The 22,201-nt window shown below is 48.9% G+C and overlaps 1 protein-coding gene across 1 annotated transcript in view; it reads left to right on the top strand.

The window, feature by feature from the left end:
* Positions 1–22,201, top strand: part of dock1 (dedicator of cytokinesis 1) — an 850,868-nt gene that overhangs the window by 557,100 nt on the left and 271,567 nt on the right. The window contains exon 28 of the mRNA XM_072479204.1: positions 9,330–9,430. Within this exon, the coding sequence (XP_072335305.1) occupies positions 9,330–9,430 (101 nt within the window). The remainder of the gene's footprint in view (positions 1–9,329; positions 9,431–22,201) is intronic.

Genomic DNA, 22,201 nt, shown 5'->3' with positions numbered 1-22,201 from the left:
GGGAACACGGAGTATTCGGCCATAGCCATTTCAGACCATGCCCCGCATTGGGTGGAGTTAGAGCTGGGGGAGGAGAGGGACCAACGCCCGTTGTGGAGGTTGGTTGTGGGACTGCTGGCAGACAAGGAAGTGTGTGGGAGGGTGCAGGGGTGTATTGAAAGGTATCTGGAGGCCAACGACAACGGGGAGGTGCAGGTGGGAGTAGTATGGGAGGCGCTGAAGGCGGTGGTCAGGGGAGAGTTAATCTCCATCAGGGCTCATAGGGTGAAGAGAGAGGGCAGGAAAAGGGAGAGGTTAGTGGGGGAGATTTTAAGGGTGGACAGGAGCTATGCAGAGGCTCCTGATGAGGGACTACTCGGGGAGAGACAAAGTCTCCAGACGGAGTTCAACCTGTTGACCACAGGGAAGGCAGAGGCACAGTGGAGGAAGGCACAGGGGGCGATATATGAATATGGGGAGAAGGCGAGCCGGATGCTGGCACATCAGCTCCGTAAGAGGATGGCAGCGAGGGAAATAGGCGGAGTCAAAGATGGCAGGGGAACTACGGTGCGGGGAAAGTGAATGAGGCTTTTAAGGCCTTTTACGAGGAACTGTATAGGTCCCAGCCCCAGGGGGAAAAGAGGGGATGCGGCGATTCTTGGACTAATTGAAGTTCCCAAGGGTGGAGGAGCAGAAGTTTGGGGGTGCCAATTGGGGTGGAGGAGCTGATGAAAGGACTGGGGAGCATGCAGGCAGGGAAGGCCCTGGGGCCGGATGGGTTCCCGGTGGAGTTTTATAGGAAGTATGTAGACCTGTTAGCCCCGTTGCTGGTGAGGACCTTCAATGAAGCAAGGGAGGGGGGGGACCCTGCCCCTGACAATGTCGGAGGCGACTATCTCTTTGATCTTGAAGCTGGATAAGGACCCACTGCAATGTGGGTCGTATAGACCGATCTCGCTCCTTAATGTAGATGCTAAGTTGCTGGCAAAAATGTTGGCCACGAGGATTGAGGACTGTGTCCCGGGGGTGATTCACGAGGACCAGACGGGATTCGTAAAGAGTAGGCAATTAAATACTAATGTGCGAAGGCTCCTAAATGTGATAATGATGCCATCGGTGAAGGGAGATGCGGAGATAGTGACAGCAATGGCCTCGGAGAAGCCCTTTGATCGTGTAGAGTGAGAGTATCTCTGGGAAGCGTTGGGGAGGTTTGGGTTTGGGAGAGGGTTTATTAGTTGGGTTAAGCTCCTGTATAAAGCCCCGGTGGCGAGTGTAGTCACGAACCGGCGGAGGTCGGAGTATTTCCAGCTGTATCGAGGGACGAGGCAGGGGTGCCCCCTGTCCCCTCTGCTGTTTGCATTAGCAATTAAACCTTTGGCCATGGCGTTAAGGGAGTCGGGGAAATGGAAGAGGGTAGTTTGAGTGGGAGAGGAACATCGAGTGTCGCTGTACGCAGACGACCTGTTGCTGTATGTGACGGATCCAGTGGAGGGGATGGTGGAGGTAATGCAGATCCTACGGGAGTTTGGAGATTTTTCGGGCTATAAGCTCAATGTGGGAAAGAATGATCCATCCGGGGGACCAGGGAAGAGGGATAGTACGACCTACCGTTGAGGAGGGTGGAAAGGAGCTTTCGATACTTGGGGATTCAGGTAGCTAGGAGCTGGGGGACACTGCACAAACTTAATTTGACGCGGTTGGTGGAACAGATGGAGGAGGATTTTAAAAGGTGGGACATGTTGCCACTCTCGTTGGCGGGTAGGGTACAGTCGGTTAAAATGGTGGTCCTCCCGAGATTTCTTTTTGTATTCCAATGCCTCCCAATTGTGATTACTAAGGCCTTCTTTAAGAGGGTAAGCAGGGGCATTATGGGATTTGTGTGGGCGAGCAAGACCCCGCGGGTAAGGAGGGGGTTCCTGGAGCGTAGCAGAGATAGAGGAGGGTTGGCGTTGCCGAATTTGGCTGTTTACTATTGGGCAGCCAACATGGCAATGATCCGTAAGTGGGTGATGGAGAGGGAGGGGGCGGCGTGGACGAGGTTGGAGATGGCGTCCTGCAAGGGAACGAGCCTGGGGGCGCTGGTGACAGCACCACTGCCGCTATCGCCGACAAGGTACACTACGAGCCCGGTGGTGGCTGTAACGCTAAAGATCTGGGGGCAGTGGAGACGACACAGGGGTGCGATGGGAGCCTCGGTGTGGTCCCCGATCAGGAGTAACCATCGGTTTGTCCCAGGGAGGATGGACGGGGGGTTTCAGAGCTGGCATCGGGCAGGGATTAAAGGAATGGGGGACCTGTTCATTGACGGGACGTTTGCGAGCTTAAGGGCGCTGGAGGGGAAGTTTGGGCTACCCCCGGGAAACGCTTTCAGGTACATACAAGTGAGGGCGTTTGTGAGGCGGCAGGTGAGGGAATTTCCTCTACTCCCGGCACAGGGGATTCAAGATAGGGTGATTTTGGGCGTATGGGTCGGAGAGGGCAAGGTGTCGGCGATATACCAGGAGACGAAAGAAGAGGGGGAGGCTTTGGTAGAGGAGCTGAAGGGTAAATGGGAGGAGGAGCTGGGGGAGGAGATTGAGGAGGGGCTTATGGGCTGATGCCCTAAGTAGGGTTAATTCCTCTTCCTCGTGTGCCAGGCTTAGCCTGATACAATTTAAGGTGGTTCATAGAGCGCATATGACGGGGGGGCGAGGCTGAGCAGGTTCTTTGGGGTGGAGGACAGATGTGGGAGGTGCTCAGGAAGTCCGGCGAACCATGCCCATATGTTTTGGTCATGCCCGGCACTGGAGGGGTTCTGGAGAGGAGTGGCGGGAACAATATCTAAGGTGGTGAAAGTCCAGGTCAAGCCAAGCTGGGGGCTAGCACTATTTGGAGTAGTGGACGAGCCGGGAGTGCAGGAGGCGAAAGAGGCCGGTATTCTGGCCTTTGCGTCCCTAGTAGCCCGGCGAAGGATCTTGCTAATGTGGAAGGAGGCAAAGCCCCCCCAGCGTGGAGGCCTGGATAAATGATATGGCTGGGTTTATCAAGTTGGAAAGGATAAAGTTTGCCTCGAGACGGTCTGCGCAGGGGTTCTATAGGCGGTGGCAACTGTTCCTAGACCATCTCGCGGAGCGTTAGATGAAGGTCGGACAGCAGCAGCAGCAACCCAGGGGGGGAGGGGAGGGGGGGACATCATTCGTGGGGGGTGGGGAGGGGAGGGAGGGAGGGGAGGGGGGGTTTCTCTGGGGGACATTTGAGCAAGAAAACACATGAATGATCCGGAAACTGATATGTACGGGAAGAATCCAATGTACAAAGTTTTGTATCTTATTGACTTGCCATGTTCATGTCTTGCCACGCGAGTTCTTTTTCTTTTCTTTGTTACGGGGGGTTTGTTTGTAAGGTGGAAAATATTGTTATTGAAAAATTCTTAATAAAGACATATTTTTAAAAAACAAAAAAACGTAATGGATTGTTGCCTGAATGTGTACCGTTAGAAAAGGTGCCAGTGTGCATGAGACCCTTGAGTCAGAATTCAGTTGAGCTATGCTCCCCATGGTTTGAGCGAGACAGTTATAGGGGTCCCTTCAATCAACCAAGCGTTGCTGTGCTGAACTCTTGCACATACCTTGAGACCACTCCCCAAACATTACTTTTCTAGATTGTCTTTCAAACTGTGACATTCTTCGGTGAATGCGAAAATGGTGCTGTTGACTTTGAAATTGCTTCCAACTGGAAGCTGTTCTAGCTTCCACCGTTCCCCATCACCATCAAGTTCCTCCCATCCTATTCCATGCTTACCATCTCCTAATTACCATTCCTCCTGTCACTACCCAGCCTCCCCCATTACCCTTTACCCCATCATTGTTCAAGTTGATATTCCTGATTTCCCCCGAGCCCTCTAATGTTGATGGCCAGGATGGCATTGGGACAGTTCTGCTACAAAAAGTAGACGATGATCAATGGAAGCCAGTTGCATAGGCATCTCGCTCTATGTCACTGACTGAGAAAAGGTATGTACAAATCGAAAAAGAATGCCAAGGCCTGATAATGTGCATCAGTAAATTTCACTATTATGTGTATGGCCTGCCACATTTTGTGTAGAAAGTGACTATCACCCACTAGTAAACATCATTAAGAAAGATCTAAATGACATGTCACCAAGGTTGCAACACACGATGATGAAGCTAAGAAGATATGACTTCACGCTGGTCTACACATCAGGCAAAGAATTAGTTGTGGCAGATGCATTATCGAGAGCCACAAGCAATAGTGCTGAGGCAACATCCAACATTGTTCTCAATGTGGAAGCACATGCTGCATTTGTTGCAGACATGCTACCCGTCTCGGATGTAAAGCTAAAGCTGATTAAAGATGAAACTTAATTGGAAAAAAAATAATTGGGTACTCTTAATTTATTAAACGAAAAGAAAAATAGATAAGGCGCCTAAAGTGGACCGAGCTCATAGGTCCCTGAGGCAGAAGCCTCGAGCTGGGGATCGTGAGTCTCCACAAATTTGTAGAGAAAGAGAAAATTCTGTGAAGGCCCAGGGAGAAGCGTACCTGCGACTGGGAGGGGTATAGCATCCGAATTTGTCAGGACAGTGGGTTTGGGGTGCTGTACCCGGCGAAATTATGCGTGACGTTCGGGGGCCGGGAGTATTATTTCGAGAACCCAGAAGCGGCCGAAGACTTCATTAAGGAGCATAAACTGGGGAGAAATTAGCAGACAGTGTTTGGAAACAGGGTAGCTGGCACTTTGTAATGGTTGGGATCATGTTTGAAGTGGAGGTAGGGATTGGGATGTGTTTATGTGGGGATGGATTTCCCATCAGCCACTCCTGTTTTCTGGGACTGTTTGTGTTTAACATTTATCCGTTTGCTTTTGGAGAAGGCTGCCTGGAGTTCAGGAGAAGTCTTTGTTTGGGTGGTGGAGGGTAAGGTCAACAGGGAGCCTTCCTCCTTGAGCTGAGGAGTGAGGGGGACGGGGGGTGCGGTCATTGGTAAGTGTCTTTGGGCAGGGGCTGCTGCGCTAGCAGGTTATGCTAGTGAACGGAAGTGAGGTGGTGGGGAAGAAGGCCGAGAGGGGTGGCCGAGGGAGGGGGGCTGGGCGGAGGGAGGAAAGGGAGGAGGTTGTTGCAACGTGGAAGGGAGTGAAAGATGACATGGTCAGGGACGGAGAAAGGGGCCATCTGGGATGGGTTAGGTATAGAGTGGAATGAAAGGGCGGGATTAAAGTAGGGAAGATGACAGACGGTAGAGGGGATTGGAGGCATAAGCCTCTGGTAAGGCTGGTAAAGTGGAACCAGCCTGAATGGGCTGGTTAAAAGGTCGCCAGTGTTCGCGCACCTCAGGAGCTTGAAAGTGGGGGTGGTCTTTCTGCAGGAGATTCACCTCCATGTGAAGGACCAAGTTAGGTTAAGGAAAGGGTGGATCGGGCAGGTTTTTCACTTAGGGTTTGCTTTGAAATTGAGGGGAGTGGCGATTTTAATGAGCAAAAAAACGGGATTTCTGAGTGCGAAGGAGGTGAGGGATCCGGGTGGGAGATATGTGATTGTGAGTGGGATATTGGAAGGGGGGCCGATAGTGTTGGTAAATGTGTATGCCCCAAATTGGTATAATGTGGGTTTTATGAGGGGGTTGCCGGCAGCGATCTCGGATTTGGCCACCCACCAGTTAATCATGGGAGGAGATTTTAACTGTGTCCTAAAGCCGAGGGTGGATAGGTTGAGCCCCAGATCAATGGGTAAGGTACGAATGGCAAGGGGGTTTGGGGGGGGTGTGTTAATGAAGAGGATGGGTATGGTGGATGCATGGCGCTTTCAGAACCCAGGGGAAGGGAGTATTCCTTTTTTTCACACGTCTATAAGTTGTATTCGAGGATTTGTTATTTTGTAGTGAGTGGGAGATTTTGGTTGGGGTGGAGGGGGCAGAGTACGTGGGGATAGTTATCTCGGACCATGTGCTCCACTGGCTGGAGATATGTTTTAGATCGAGAGCAGAGGCCGGGGTGGAGGTTTGACTCAGCGTTGTTGGCGGATGTAGGTTTTTTTGATAAGGTGTGTGCAGCGATTAAGGAGTATGTGGAGTTGAATAAGAATGGGCAAGTGTGAGCAGCCATTTTTTGGGAAGCACTGAAGGCAGTGGTCCGCGGTGAAATTATTTCATTTAAGGCTCGTGCGAATAGGGAAAGGAGGGAGGAACATGACTGTCTCATGAGCGAGATAGTTGAAGTGGGCAGGGAGTATTCGAGGGTGCACACCATGGAGTGATTGGCGAGGAGGAAAATGTTGCAGGGGCAGTTTGACAGGCTGACAACGGGGAGGGCGGCAGGGCAACTGCGTAGGGCAAGGGGGGGTGCAATGTGAGTATGGGTGAAGGCGAGCCGCATGCTGGCGCACCAGCTGCGGAAGCAGGCTGCGTCCAGGGAACTATTGAAGATGCGGACTGTGGCTGGGGATGTGGTGTCAGAGCCAGAGAAGATCAATGAGGCATTTAGGGATACTACCAGGGACTTTATGAGGCAGACCAGGAAGGAGAGGAGGGAGACCTGGGGCATTTTCTGGATGAGCCGGAATTTTCCCAGCTGCAGGAAGCAAAGGGGCAGGCATTAGAGGGGCCCCTGGGGCTGAGCGAGGTGCTGAATAGTATCAGGGGTATGAAGTCAGGGAAGGCCCCTGGGTCGGATGGGTACCCGGCGGAATTTTAGAAGGAATTTGCGACGGACCTGGCACCACATCTGTTGGGGGCGTTTAATGAAGCACTGGAGAAGGGGGAGTTGCTGGTGACGACGCAGGCAGTAATCACACTAATCTCGAAAAAGGGGAAGGACCCGGTGGAATGTGGGTCGTATGGGCCCATATCTCTATTGAACACGGATGTGAAAATATTGGCTAAGTTGTTGGCGGGGAGGATGGAGGAATGTATCCTGGGAGTGGTTGCAGAAGATCAAACAGGCTTCGTGAAGGGCATTCAGCTCGCGAGTAATATAAGACGGCTGTTGAATGTGGTGATGAATCCGTCAGGGTCTCTGGTACCGGAGGTGGTGGTGTCCACAGAAGCGAAGAAGGCATTTGATCGGGTGGAGTGGCGGTACTTGTTCGAGGTTTTGGGAAGGTTTGGGTTTGTGCCGAGATTTGTGGCATGGGTGCGATGCTGTATGTGGCACCAGGGGCGAGAGTGAGGACGAATGATATGAGCTCACAAAGCTTTGACTTACACAGGGATACAAGGCAAGGGTGCCCGCTGTCGTCGCTGCTGTTTGCGCTGGCCATAGAGCCATTGGCGATGGCTCTCGGGGTCTGCAGAGTGGTGGGTGATTATGAGGGGACAGAGGGAGCATCGGGTGTCACTCTATGCCGATGCCCTCTTGCTGTATGTTTCGGATCCGTTGGAAAGTATGGGGAGGATTATGGGCCTGCTGGGGAGGTTTGGTGGGTTCTCGGGTTACAAACTGAATGTAGGGAAAAGCGAGGTTTTCCCGGAGAATGAGCTGGCACAGCGGGCTAATTTAGGGGGGACGCCATTTACGGCAGCAAGGGATAGGTTTAGGTATTTGGGGATTCAGGTAGCGAGGGAATGTTCGGGCTCCATAAGTAGAACTTAACGAAGCTGGAGGAGGAAGCCAGGGAGGATCTTAAGAGGTGGGATACACTGCACTTAACGTTGGCGGGGAGGATGCGTGATGAAAATGAATATTCTGTTGAGGTTCTTGTTTATCTTTCAAGCTCTCCCGATCTTTATACCAAAGGCCTTTTTTCAGAAAGTGGACATGATCATTTCTGACTTTGAATGGGCGGGGAAGTTGCCAAGGGTGGGGAAGACCCTACTACAGAGGCAGAGAAAGTAGGGGGGGGAATGGTATTGCCGAACTTGCTTCATTATTATTGGGCGGTGAATGTGGTGGGAAGGAGAAAGGGGTAGAGTGGGTTAGGATGGTGGAGGAATCTTGTAAGGGATCTAGTTTGAGGGCTATGGTGACGGCAGCGTTGCCAATGGCTCCGAGTAGGTATTCAGGGAGCCCGGTGGTGAAGATATGGAATCAGTTGAGGAGGCATTTTATGGAGGAAGGGATGTCGGTGCTAACGCCGCTGTGAGCGAATCATGGGTTTGAGTCGGGGGGGGGGGGGGGGAGTGGATCGTGTATACAGGAGGTGGAGGGAAGTGGGGCTAGTCAAGATGAGGGATCTGTATTTGGAGGAAGGGTTCACCATCTGGAGGAGCTAAGGGAGTGTGTAGAGCTGCCATGGGGGAGCGAGTTCAGTTTAGGGACTTTGCGCGAAAGGTCTGGAGGGGGTTCCTTAGATTGCCGGAATATGAGCAATTTTATCACTGGAGAAGGATCTGAATCTTTGGAATTGTACAACCATAGGGCTGTGAATTTTCAGTCATTGAGTATATTCAGGACTGAGATTGGTAGATTTTTAACATCTAGGGAATTCAAAGGATAGGGCAAGTAAGTGACTTTTTGCAGAAGATCAGCCATGATCATCGGCCTACTGTTGCTTCTATGTCTTATATTTATATGTTCTTATGTTATAAGATGCTAAAATATTGGTCGAAATTTTGCAGTCAGTGATGAAGCCTTCATTGTTCCTGCCCACAGGTTTTGATTGGGCTTCTTGCACTGGAGCTTGTGACAATTAGAAATCTATTTTAGTGTGGCACCCTGTACAGCAAAGTTGAGTCATGTATGATCAGGCAGGCAATCAGATTAAAGAATCTTTACTGAGGCATGGAGAGCCTGCTTCAATCAAGACGTGTAAGTTACACTATTTAATGCAAATAGGATACAAAATACAAAAGAAAGATGTGTTTGAAAGATACAAAAGAAAGAAGTTTTAAAAATCATTTAACTAGTTTATTTTCAATCTTCAACAATAATTCAAATCTGAAGGAATGAAACCCCATGCTTGCAAAAGTTAATTTTCAGTACCAAAGTTGTTGTTTGGCAATAGTCAAGACATACCGTTCCATTAAAAGACTATTTACACTAGACTGGACAAGCCTTAACTTGTTCTGGCGATTTTAGTGGGTGTCTATAGTGGGTGAGTATTCTATGCATTGCAATAGCGAGTTTCTCAGTCAGGTACCAGTATAGCGAAGAGGAGCAGGGCAACTTGGACAGCAACTTCCTGAGTCCATGTTTGACTACGCATGTGCAAATGTCAGTTTACTCTCCTATTTACTCTTTAATAATAAAGAACATTGATAGTTTTGCTGGTAATTCTACCACAGAATCGGGGCCAATATAAATGTGATGCCACAAATAGTAATGAACAAAAATTAAATTAGTATTTGTCATGTCTACACCTGGTTTGATTGATGGCTTTATATTTCTAACTTACTTCCTGTTGATGTCTAACTTACAGTTATGGAACAACTACTTTCACCTCGCTGTTGCTTTTCTCACTCAAGAATCACTTCAGTTGGAGAACTTCTCCAGTGCAAAACGCGCCAAAATAATCAGCAAGTAAGTGAACGATTCCAATCTCATGATAAGCAGATTCCTTAGAACCTTGTCCAGTCTTCTACTTTTAAAGAAAACGTTAACCGCTTCTCCAATTTGAATTGGTACCACTATCTGTACGTATATTTTTTTCTGTGAGGGTTCATTAAATTTTGCATTTAATAAATCTTGAAATTGTAAACTTCTATCAACAAACAATAGGAAGATTATTATGAAATTGTCACACCTGTTATTACAGTTTTGCCTCAGAAAGGAATACAAGGAAGCTGGTATTCAGCCTTAACCTGCAATTATTCCAGTCCTACGGTCTGAAGGTGCCAGTAAGCAAAAAGATCTGCAAAGTAAGCTCTATAACTTGCAGACTCAGTTGGTTGGGAATAGGGAAAATAACTTCATGTAAGCATTTGGAGCCTCTCCACACATCTTCAGATCCAGAGGCATTCTAAAGCTCAGTGAGCTAGACAGCTGACTTGTAATGCAGAACAAGGCTAGCACTGCGGGTTCAATTCCCGTACCAGCTGAGAATTCTAAATTCTTCCTCTGTGTACTTGAACAGGTGCCGGAATGTGGCGACTGGTGGCTTTTCACAGTAACTTAATTGAAGCCTGTTGTGTTGGGTGCTCTGGATCCGTGACACATACAGGTCACCAACACTTGAAATAGTGCAACACTATTTTATTGAGTCATTAACAGTTTAACATACTCTCACTGTGGGTTAACACGATACTAGCTTTAACTAAAGACCTTTGCTTTGTCCTAACCAGTCGATGCACTCAGCACATGGTGAATGTCTGTGCTGCAGGCTGTGAGCTCTGTCCTATTAGGAAGCTGCAGCTCGAATGAGCGGGAACTCTGATGCCCCCTGTCTTTATAGTGCGGGTGCTCTAACTGGTGATTGGCTGCGGTCTTGTGTGTGTTGATTGGTCTCACTGTGTGTCCATCAGTGTGTGTGCCTGCACCATGATATACTGGTGTATATTATGACATCCCCCCTTTTAGAAAAGAATGTACATGTCTGGCAATAAATAGTGTATGGTGAGAATGTCCCTAACTACGTGTGTGTGAAAGACATATTTACAGGACTCTGTACATGAGAACTAAGCTATTTACATGGGAAGGTGCCTGGTACAGAAAAAACAGTGTGCAACAAGAATAACGAGATGAACACTATATACAAACCATGTAAACGATCAAACGGAAGAACAGAACAATTCAGAAAGTCTACAAGTCCACAAAGTTCACAAATTAAGTCTCTGAGGTGGGCGACGAATTCTAGTTGACCGCCTCAAGGATGGGTCGGGAGCCGCCGGCTGAGGAGCGGGCTGGACTGCGTCAGAGTGAGGAGGATGCAGAGTGACAGGGTTCTCTGCATAGTCCATGGCAGGGTCAGCAGGAGGGCGAGGCGACAGTGGAGGATCACGTAGCGAGCGTGGAACGAGACGAAGGGCGCGTCGATTGCGGTGCAGAATGGAGCCATCCGGTAGACGAACCAGGAACGAGCGGGTGGCCAACTGCCGAAGGACAACAGCGGTTGCAGACCAGCCACCATCCGGAAGATGGATGCGGACGTTGTCACCTGGAGCCAGAGCAGGGCGATCAGCTGCACGGGAGTCATGAGCCGCCTTGTGCTGTGCATGAGATAGCTGCATCCGTCGAAGGACCGGAACATGGTCGAGGTCTGGGACATGAATGGACGGCACCGTCGTCCTCAGGGTACAACCCATGACCAATTGGGCTGGCGACAGGCCAGTGGACAGTGGGGCAGAGCGATAGGCCAGCAAGGCGAGGTAGAAATCGGACCCAGCATCGGCAGCCTTGCAGAGGAGCCGTTTGACTGTATGGACTCCCTTCTCCGCTTTGCTGTTGGATTGGGGGTACAGGGGACTGGATGTCACATGGCAAAATTGTACCGCCTGGCAAAGTTGGACCATTCCTGGCTTGCGAAGCAGGGGCCATTGTCCGACATAACCGTGAGTGGGATGCCGTGTCGAGCAAAGGTGTCCTTACAGGCACGGATGAATGCAGACGATGTGATATCGTGCAGCCATATCACCTCCAGGTAATTTGAAAAGTAGTCCACGATCAGGACATAGTCTCTACCCAGCGCGTGGAACAGGCCGATACCCACCTTGGTCCAAGGTGATGTGACCAACTCATGGGGCTGCAGGGTCTCACGTGGTTGGGCCGGCTGGAAGCGCTGACAAGTGGGGCAGTTGAGCAATGTGTTGGCTATGTCTTCATTAATGCCGGGCCAGTACACTGCCTCTCGGGCCCGTCGGCGGCACTTTTCCACGCCGAGATGGCCCTCGTGTAGCTGTTCCAGGACGAGCTGGCGCATTCTAAGCGGGATGACAATGTTGTCCAGTTTCAGAAGAACCCCGTCTACTACCACCAGATCATCTCTGACATTATAGAACTGACGGCATTGGCCCTTGAGCCTCCCATCTGTTATGTGGCCCCATGACACGTTGTAGCAAAGGGTCAGCCGCTGTCTTGCGGCAAATTTGGACGAGGCATTCATCCGTGGCAGGTAGATTGGAGGCCATGAAGGCCACTTGGGCGTCAACCTGGCAGATGAATCCCGCTGGATCACATGAGTGTTGACTACCCTGGAGAGAGTGTCAGCAATGATGAGGTCTTTGCCTGGGGTGAAAACCAACTGGAAGTCATATCGCTGGAGCTTGAGAAGAATACGCTGGAGGCAAGGCGTCATGTCGTTCAAGCCTTTCTGTATTATATTGATCAGCGGGCAATGGTCAGTCTCGACAGTGAATTGAGGAAGTCCGTACACACAATCGTGAAACTTAACCACACCGGTCAGAAGGCCCAGGCACTCCTTTTCTATCTGCGCGTAGCACTGCTCTGTGGGGGTCATGGCGCGTGACGCATATGCAACGGGGGCCCATGATGAGGCCTCATCGGTTGCAGGAGCACTGCCCCAATGCCGGATTGGCTGGCATCGGTCGAAAGTTTGGTCTCTTTTGCTCGATCAAAGAAGGCTAAGACTGGGGCCGTGGTGAGTTTGATTTTGAGTTCTCTCCATTCGCGCTCGTGGGCAGGGAGCCATTGGAAGTCTGTTGTCTTCCTGACCAGGTTCCTGAGAGCCGTGGTATGAGAGGTGAGGTTAGGGATGAACTTCCCTAAAAAGTTGACCATGCCCAGAAATCAGAGGACCGCCTTCTTGTCCTCTGGCGTTTTCATGGCTGTGATAGCAGCCACCTTGTCCGCATCCGGCCACGCACCCAACTGGGAGATGTGGTCCCCGAGGAACTTGAGTTCCGTCTGACCAAAAGAGCATTTGGCCCTGTTGAGGCGGAGGCCCTGCTCACGTCTACGTTTGAATACACGCTGAAGGCGACTGACATGCTCATGCGGGGTGGTGGACCAAATGATTATGTCGTCGACATAGACGCAAATACCTTCAATACCTTCTATCATTTGTTCCATAAACACTTCTGAAGCAGATATAATCCCAAACGGCATCCTGTTGTAACAATATCTGCCAAAGGGAGTATTAAATGTACACAGTTTCCTGCTGGATTTGACAAGCTGAATTTGCCAGAATCCTTTTGAGGTGTCGAGTTTGGTGACGAGCTTGGCGCGAGCCATCTCACATGTGATCTCTTCGCTCTTGGGCATTGGATAATGCTCCCTCATGATATTGCGATTTAGATCCTTGGGATCAATGCAAATTCTCAATTTGCCAGAAGACTTTTTTACACATACCATGGAACTGACCCATTCGTTTGGTTCCGTGACTCTGGAAATCACTCCTTGGTCCTGGAGGTCCTGCAGCTGCTGCTTGAGGCAGTCCTTGAGGGGTACTGGAAGCCTGCGAGGTGCGTGCACCACAGGCGTGGCATTCTGTTTCAATAAGAACTTGTAGGTGTATGGGAGCGTGCCCATTCCTTCGAAGATGTCGAGTTGCTGGTTGATGATGGCGTCGAGTTGCGCCCTGAAGTCGGTGTCGTGAAAGGCAGACGTGTCATCAGGAGAGAGAGAGTGAACTCTCTGAACTAGGTTCAATTGCCTGCGCGCCAAGCAGGGAGGCTTTCGAGGAGCCCACGATTTCAAAAGGAAGGATGGCTTTGCGTGACCTGTGCGCCACTTCAAGTTGGCACGAGCCGCTGGTATCAATGGCATTGCCATTGTAATCCAACAGCTGGCAGGCTGATGGAAGGATGGCTGGTTTGACACGAAGGCTTTGGAAGTCAGACCGCGCAATGAGATTGGCGGAGGCACTAGTGTCCAGGCGGAATCGTATTTGGGACCGGTTGACCGTCATGTGGCACACCACTCATCGTCTGGATCGATGCTGTATACCGACAGCAGCTGGTGTCTTTGCTTCGGAAACACCCTGTTTTTTGTCACGATACTGACTCGAAAAGGCGCCTTTGGGTCCTCGGTGTCACTGCTGTGTGGGAGGTCCGCATTGGACTTGGTGACCGTGGGTTAAATTGCCCGGACATTCCTGCGAGGCTGGCTGAAGAGATATGAATTGGCAGGCTGAGCTGCTCGGCATCAGGCAGCATTGTGGCCAAGTCTGCCACATCTTAGGCATTGTCGAGATTTGGCAGGGCGTTACCGTTTTAAATGGGCGGAGCCACAGTTGCCGCACGTCGTAGCGTCAGCACGTTCGCTGCGCCACCACGTTCGCTGCGCCACCACGCAGGTTCGTGCTGCGTGCCAGTGAGTGTCAAACTTGAGGAGGACAGTCTTGAACTTTGTTTTATCTTCATCATCCGCAAAGGTGAGAGAATTGAAAATGTGGATGGCATGGTCCCCGGCCGTGGATAGGAGGAGAGCAATCTTCCTGGTATCCGAGGCATCCTCCCTGTCTGTGGCCTCAAGGAAGAGCTGGAAGCGCTGTTTGAATATCTTCCAGTTGGTCCCTAGGTTGCCGGCGATGCGGAGCGGCGGCGGCGGGCAGATGTTGTCCATGTTGCAGGATGACGGAATGCTGGCGGAAGGCAGATCACTTGCAGGTAGGTCTAAGAAGTGCTGATATCCCTCAACTCCTGGTATCATGTTGTGTTGGGCACTCTGGATCCGTGGAACACATACAGGTCACCAACACTTGAAATCGTGCAACACTATTTTATTGAGTCATTAACAGTTTAACATACTCTCACTGGGTTAACACAATACTAGCTTTAACTAACGACCTTTGCCTTGTCCTAACCAGTCGATGCACTCAGCACATGGTGAATGTCAGTGCTGCAGGCTGTGAGCTCTGTCCTACTAGGAAGCTGCAGCTCGAATGAGCGGGAACTCTGATGCCCCCTGTCTTTATAGTGCGTGTGCTCTAACTGATGATTGGCTGCGGTGTTGTGTGTGTTGATTGGTCCCACTGTGTGTCCATCAGTGTGTGTGTCTGCACCATGATATACTGGTGTATATTGTGACAAAGCCTACTTATGACAATAAAAGATTATTAATTTTATTATCAGTGCTGTTGAGGGACAGCAGTCAAAACGGACAAGCAAATCAGTTGTGTGGAGGGTCTAGTCTGAAGGCATTAACGTTAGCCTCGCACCCGTTCTCGCCGACAAAATATTTGGCAAATCCAGTGATTGTTTTCACTTTGAACATATGGAGACAATTTTGACAGCATTTTAAATTGGGATCAGTATTGAAATTGGCTTCCATCTGCATTAATCATCAGTCTGAGCCTGCGAGATTGGATCCTACTTTCGGGGGTGGGAGGGGAAGGGCCTGGAGAGAGTGGGTGATCTGTTTCTGTAGGGGCGGTTTGCCAGTCTAGAGAATTTTTTATTTATTTAGAGTACCCAATTCATTTTTTCCAATTAAGGGGCAATTTAGCGTGGCCTATCCACCTATCCTGCGCATCTTTAGGTTGCTGGGGTGAAATCCATGCAAACAGGAGAATGTGCAGTCTAGAGGAATTTATATAAATGTTTGGGCTCTCGCGTTCAGACTTATTCAGATGATTACAAGTTCGCAACTTTGCGAAGTGGATTTTCCCGACATTCCCCGTGGTGCCGCCAACCTCTCTAGTGGAGAGTGTTCTTTTGCTTGCAGGGTCAGAGGAAAGGAACACTTCCGGTATTTATGGAAGGATTATGTTGAAGGATTCGGCGTCGGTGGAGGGGGTTTTGGTTAGGTGGGACGAGTTAGGGCCCATATTATATGATAAAGTGTGGAGTGAGGTTCTGCGTAAGTCTAGAATTTGCCGATTCTTTGCAGGAGTAAAAGATAAGTGCGAGCGCTCCTCTAAAAGTCCTGCTAACCACGTACACACGTTTTGGTCTTATCCGAAGCTTGTGGGTTTCTGGGTCTCCTATGTCAGCAATTCTGAAAATTGAGCTGGAGCCCTGTCCCTTAGAGGCTATATTTGGACGTCAGACTCGCCGGAGCTGCAGATGGGTACAGGGGGCAGCAGTATGTCCTGGCCTTCCCCTCTGTGATTGCCCAGAGGCAAATACTGCTGGTTTGAGGTCAGCGTCTCCACCAAGTGCCCCCGTGTGTCTGCGAGATCTGATGGAGTTCCTATACCTCGAGGAAGCAAGTATACTATGAGTGGAGCAATTGAGGATTTTTACAGACGATGACAGTAGTATATTGTCCCCTTCAAGGAATTGATCACCATTAGTGCTATGGGGGGGTAGAAGGAAAGGAGGGTATTAGGCTGTGTGAGGGGTTAGTTTATGTTTTGGGGGTTTTGTGTGTTATTCTTTCCTGTTTTTGTATTATATAAACTGGAAAACTTGAATAAAAGTTTTTTCTTAAAGGGACAAGCAGCTGCACCCACTACTGCACCCCATGGCATCTATTAACAATAGTAGGAAGCTGTCTTTCCCCGAGAAATCCAAAATATGGGCCTGGATTCTCCGGTTGCCGATGGCGAAATCGCGTTCGGCGAATGGCCGTAGAATCAAGTTCACAACCAAAATGGGGGCGCCTCTGCTTATGTGATGCTCCGCCCCCTCCAAAGCCACGTACTCTAGGAGTACGCCAGCGCCACGTATCAACGGCCTCATGACATCTCCTTGGATCTTATCTCTTCCCCCTCCCGTCTCTGAGTCTAAACTCCCTCTGTGCCCCCCTCCCCCCGCCCCTCCCCCCCAACCCCTCCTCCATCTCAGAGTCCCTGGGCTGGATTCTCCATTTTGCAGACTTAAGTCCCCACGCCAGCATGAAAACGGTGGTCTTTTACGGCAAGAAAACTGGCGCAAAACGGCCACCGATTCCCCATTTTGCTGGGGGCTAGCAAGGCGGCAGCGTAGAGCACCTGACGTGAAAAGGCCACCGATTCCCCGTTTTGCTGAGGGCTAGCAGGGAGCCGGCATTGAGCTGCCGATATGGCCCCCAGCACTTCCCAGCAGTCTCAATACATTTCACCTGGGGATCAGAGTTGCGCTGCACTAGTTACAGGTTACGAAAAAAACCAGATTACTCTTGAGCACGATTGATGTAATATTGGTAATATCCGGTTAGGGACTAATAAAGTTTTGTTTAAAGTAGACAAAAGTTTGACATTCAAGACCACCACATCTCAGGTGAGGGTCAAGGTTGAGAAGGCGGGCCTTCATGAATAGCCTTCATGAATAACACTTTAAGAACCTTAAAGATGGATCACAATTTACCACATCCACCTCCACTGAACTTCACCCATGTACCTAATCAGTCCCAGAATTGGAGCTATTGCAGAAAAAGACTTTTGAGGTATGTCACTATTGCAGGATTCAATAGGCAATCAGAGGCAGAAAAAAATTAACACTATTCCATTTGGCCAATTGTAGACAACATCTTTGCAAGGCAAGCCACAGATGAGTCATCTGCTAAATTTAACAACGTCTTAAAATGAATAACCAAGGGCAGCAAGTGTAGGGGAACACCACCACCTGAAAGTTCTCCTCCAAGTCACACTTGGAGTTATGTTGCTGTTCGTTGCTGGATCAAAATTTTAGAATTCCTTACCAAACAGTACTTACTAAGTGTGTACCTACACCACAGGTACTCCAACAGTTCAGGAAGATGCTCGCTCAGCACCACCATCTTAAATTGAGAATGGGTAATAAATAATGGCCTTGCCAATACCCACATCCTGCGAATGAAGAAGTAATAAACACATTCGCTCACACGACAATGTCCCATAATTGCAATAATTGGATCAAAATTTGCAAATACAACAACCTGAATTATAAAACTGATATAATATTGACAGAATAATAGAATACCATATGCTTGTGTCAGTACAGCAGCAGCTGTCTCCAAATAACTTTCCACTGAAGCCCCAACCATCTCCCCCTCTCCGGCCCACACATTGTGCCTCTTGCTGCAATTTTACTTAATTCAGTTTTACGCTCAAAATTCTTTCCTCCACACACTTTTCAATGTAATTCACTTTTTTCTTTCTCAAATTCACGTCATTGTTCCAGACAGCATTGAATGAACCAGAAACCAAATCCAGGACCTTCTGATGCATAGGTCTTTATACTACAATAGCGCCTGTTGTGCCTTTAACTACTAGGGCACAGGGAAGCTCAAGTATGTGCTTTGTGTCAGATGTTTTAAACCCTTGTATATTCATCACTGCAAAATTATTTTAAAATTAGTTTAGTAATTTTGCAAAATAGCAACAAATACTTCTCATTTTTATCTACTTCACTTACCAGAAAGGACAATCTAGTACCCAAGTCATTATTAACACACTGACAAATCAGCAAGGTTGAAACTGCACATGAATGTCACTATATTAGAACTTCTGGAAAAGGATTAGCTCTTATTGAAAACAACTTTCTTACATGGACTTTATTTCCAAATAAAAGCAGCAGAAAACTGAGCATTTCAACTTCTACATCACGTGTTGCCAACAGGTCTGGAAGACAGATTTTGAGGATCAAATTATGGTCATTTGAGGGATAAAGTTATTGTTTTTTGTAATGAGGTATCAGATAGTTACCAGATAGGAGGGTTTAAACTAGTTCAGCAGGGGCTTGGGAACCTGAATTGTAGCTCCAGTATACAGGAGGTTGAGAGTAGTGAGGTCATGAGTAAGGTTTCAAAGTTGCAGGAGTGTACCGGCAGGCAGGAAGGTGGTTTAAAGTGTGTCTTCTTCAATGCCAGGAGCATCCGGAATAAGGTGGGTGAACTTGCGGCATGGGTTGGTACCTGGGACTTCGATGTTGTGGCCATTTCGGAGACATGGATAGAGCAGGGACAGGAATGGTTGTTGCAGGTGCCGGGGTTTAGATATTTCAGTAAGCTCAAGGAAGGTGGTAAAAGAGGGGGAGGGGTGGCATTGTTAGTCAAGGACAGTATTACGGTGGCAGAAAGGACGTTTGATGAGGACTCGTCTACTGAGGTAATATGGGCTGAGGTTAGAAACAGGAAAGGAGAGGTCACCCTGTTAGGGGTTTTCTATAGGCCTCCGAAAAGTTCCAGAGATGTAGAGGAAAGGATTGCAAAGGTGATTCTGGACAGGAGCGAAAGCAACAGTTATGGGGGACTTTAACTTTCCAAATATTGACTGGAAACTCTATAGTTCGAGTACTTTAGATGGGTCTGTTTTTGTCCAATGTATGCAGGAGGCGAGGCCATATTGGATTTGGTACTGGGTAATGAACCAGGACAGGTGTTAGATTTGGAAGTAGGTGAGCACTTTGGTGATAGTGACCACAATTCGATTGAGTTTACTTTAGTGATGGAAAGGGATAGGTATATACCGCAGGGCAAGAGTTATATCTGGGGGAAAGGCAATTATGATGCGATGAGGCAAGATTAATGATGCATCGGATGGAGAGGAAAACTGCAGGGGATAGGCACAATGGAAATGTGGAGATTGTTCAAGGAACAGCTACTGCGAGTCCTTGATAAGTATGTACCTGTCAGGCAGGGAGGAAGTGGTCGAGCGAGGGAACCGTGGTTTACTAAAGCAGTTGAAACACTTGTCAAGAGGAAGAAGGAGGCTTATGTAAAGATGAGACGTGAAGGTTCAGTTAGGGCGCTCGAGATTTACAAGTTAGCTAGGAAGGACCTAAAGAGAGAGCTAAGAGGAGCCAGGAGGGGACATGAGAAGTCTTTGGCAGGTAGGATCAAGGATAACCCTAAAGCTTTCCATAGATATGTCAGGAAGAAACAAATGACTAGGGTAAGAGTAGGGCCAGTCAAGGACAGTAGTGGGAAGTTGTGCTTGGAGTCCGAGGAGATAGGAGAGGTGCTAAATAAATATTTTTTGTCAGTATTCACACAGGAAAAAGACAGTGTTGTTGAGGAGAATACTGATATTCAGGCTACTAGACTAGAAGGGCTTGAGGTTCATAAGGAGGAGGTGTTAGCAATTCTGGAAAGAGTGAAAATAGATAAGTCCCCTGGAGCCGGATGGGATTTATCCTAGGATTCTCTGGGAAGCTAGGGAGGAGATTGCTGAGCCTTTGATCTTTAACTCCTCTTTCTCCACAGGAATAGTGCCAGAAGACTGGAGGATAGCAAATGTTGTCCCCTTGTTCAAGAAGGGGAGTAGAGATAACCCCGGTAACTATAGACCAGTGAGCCTTACTTCTGTTGTGGGCAAAATCTTGGAAAGGTTTATAAGAGATAGGATGTATAATCATCTGGAAAGGAATAATTTGATTAGAGATAGTCAACACGGTTTTGTGAAGGGTAGGTCGTGCCTCACAAAGCTTATTGAGTTCTTTGAGAAGGTGACCAAACAGGTGGATGAGGGTAAAGAGTTGATGTGTATATGGATTTCAGTAAAGCGTTTGATAAGGTTCCCCACGGTAGGCTACTGCAGAAAATACGGAGGCATGGGATTCAGGGTGATTTAGCAGTTTGGATCAGAAATTGGCTAGCTGGAAAAAGACAAAGAGTGGTGGTTGATGGTAAATGTTCAGACTGGAGTCCAGTTACTAGCGTAGATGGGCTTTAGAGTGGTTTCACAGGTCGGCGCAACATCGAGGCCCGAAGGGCCTGTACTGCGCTGTAATGTTCTATGTTCTACATCTAGTTAGCCTTGGTGGCACAATACTTTCATGGACTTTGAGGATGGTAGCTAAAAAGGGTTAATACCCTGTGGGTTTCAAAATCCAGTTTTAATCTATTAGAAGTTGTCAGAAAAGAAAAACAAGATATTCTTCCATCCTTAATGAGACATCATCTGTGTGCCAGCATGAATGAAGAGTACAATGGTTCATCGCAGAACAAAAATAACCGAAGAAGACAGCTGTCAACATATATACAAAAATATTTAGGTCAACAGACATGAAATCTATTAAATCAACTTGCATAGTTTCCTGTCCAGTCAAATCAATTTCTATATAAATCTAATGAACTTTGTGTCTTTTGACTAAAGTGTATTACATCTTAAAACCGATTTTCCTATTAAGTTAAAGAAGAGAACCAGTTAGTTGAATGCCAAAATATATTATATAGTGTGAGTTAATATGATAACTGCACATCTTTAATCCAGCTACCTCGTGTGTGAAATGGAGCTGAAGTTATTTCTCACAATTTCATGTTTTTTTCACTTGTTTTAGCGAAACAACGAAGTGATTTGTACACTAAATTCAAATTGCAGAAGTTGAATTTCATAACCCTAGAGGCTCGCTAGGATTACAAAGGGAAAATCCGACAGGTTCCTACCATCTGCTGAAAGTGGAGATCAGGGGCGTGATTTAATGGAAAAAGTTCTAAGTGTCATATCGGGCACGAATTTCTGGGTGTTCTCCAACAGCCGACCCTGCGAAACTGCGACACTTCGTGCTGAAAGTGTTCCAACCCCCACGAGCTTCATACCTATACTGGCTGTCCCATCAGCTGCTTTTAGATCCTCTGCTTGTGAACTCACTGCCAGTCAGCACACAAGCATGGCACCAAGCAGACCTGCTCCACACTTCAGGGCTGCCGACCTGGTCAGGCTTCTTGGCGCTGTGTAAGTGAGACAGAACACCCTGTGCCCCAAGGGAGCCAGAGGACCAGCAGCAGGTCCATCAATGCCGCCTGAGAAGCAGAGACAGCGGCTGTCAGTTCAGGCGGCGTGACAAGGAAGACTACCATACAATGTCAGAAGAAGACCAATGACCTCCACCGGGCCACAAGAGTAAGTTAACACCGGCCCCCTGCATCGGTTCCACCTACATCCCCCCCCTGACCTCGGCCCCCCTCCCCAAACAGGTCAGTAGCTGGCACCCCGCACCCTCCGCACACCCAATCAAGCTTGTGCCGGATGCTTGGGGAATGAGGGAGATGGGGAGGAAAGAGGAAAATGGTTGGGAGGGACCAGGATGGGGGCTGGATGGTCAATAGGTGGAGGAGGGAAATTGGTGGTAGTTTGGGCGGGGGGGAGGGGGTGAGCTGACGGACAAAGTCTCATCTTATGATAAGCGGGCGAGGTTGAGGGTCTCTCTGGTCCTCCGGGCATGCAGGGCCTTCGCCGCAGCCTGTCCTCCATCCTCCGGCTGTTCCCTTAGGTACTCCCTGGGCTCGTCCTCCAGCCCCTCCTGGTCCAGCTCCTCCTCAGACACGGCCGCAAGTCCCTCCTCCTCCAGCATGTTGACCTGCTGCTGTGCCAGGTTGTGGAGGGCACAGCAGGCCACCACAAAGCAGGAGACCCTCTGGTGTACTGCAGTGCACCACCAGAGCAGTCCAGGCATTGAAACCGCATTTTCAGCAGCTGATGCACCGCTCAATGACAGCATGGGTGGCAAAAAAGGACCTCGTTGTATCGGGTCTCCACCTCAGCTTCTGGTCTCAGCCAGGATCTCAGTGGGGTACCCCTTACCACAGATAGCCAACCCATCATTCTGGGGT

The sequence above is a fragment of the Scyliorhinus torazame genome, chromosome 16 (genome assembly GCF_047496885.1).
Source record: "Scyliorhinus torazame isolate Kashiwa2021f chromosome 16, sScyTor2.1, whole genome shotgun sequence".
In the NCBI taxonomy this organism is placed as follows: domain Eukaryota; kingdom Metazoa; phylum Chordata; class Chondrichthyes; order Carcharhiniformes; family Scyliorhinidae; genus Scyliorhinus; species Scyliorhinus torazame.
The sequence above is the reverse complement of the archived record's forward strand: the minus strand, read 5'-3'. Positions and strand labels throughout refer to the sequence as shown.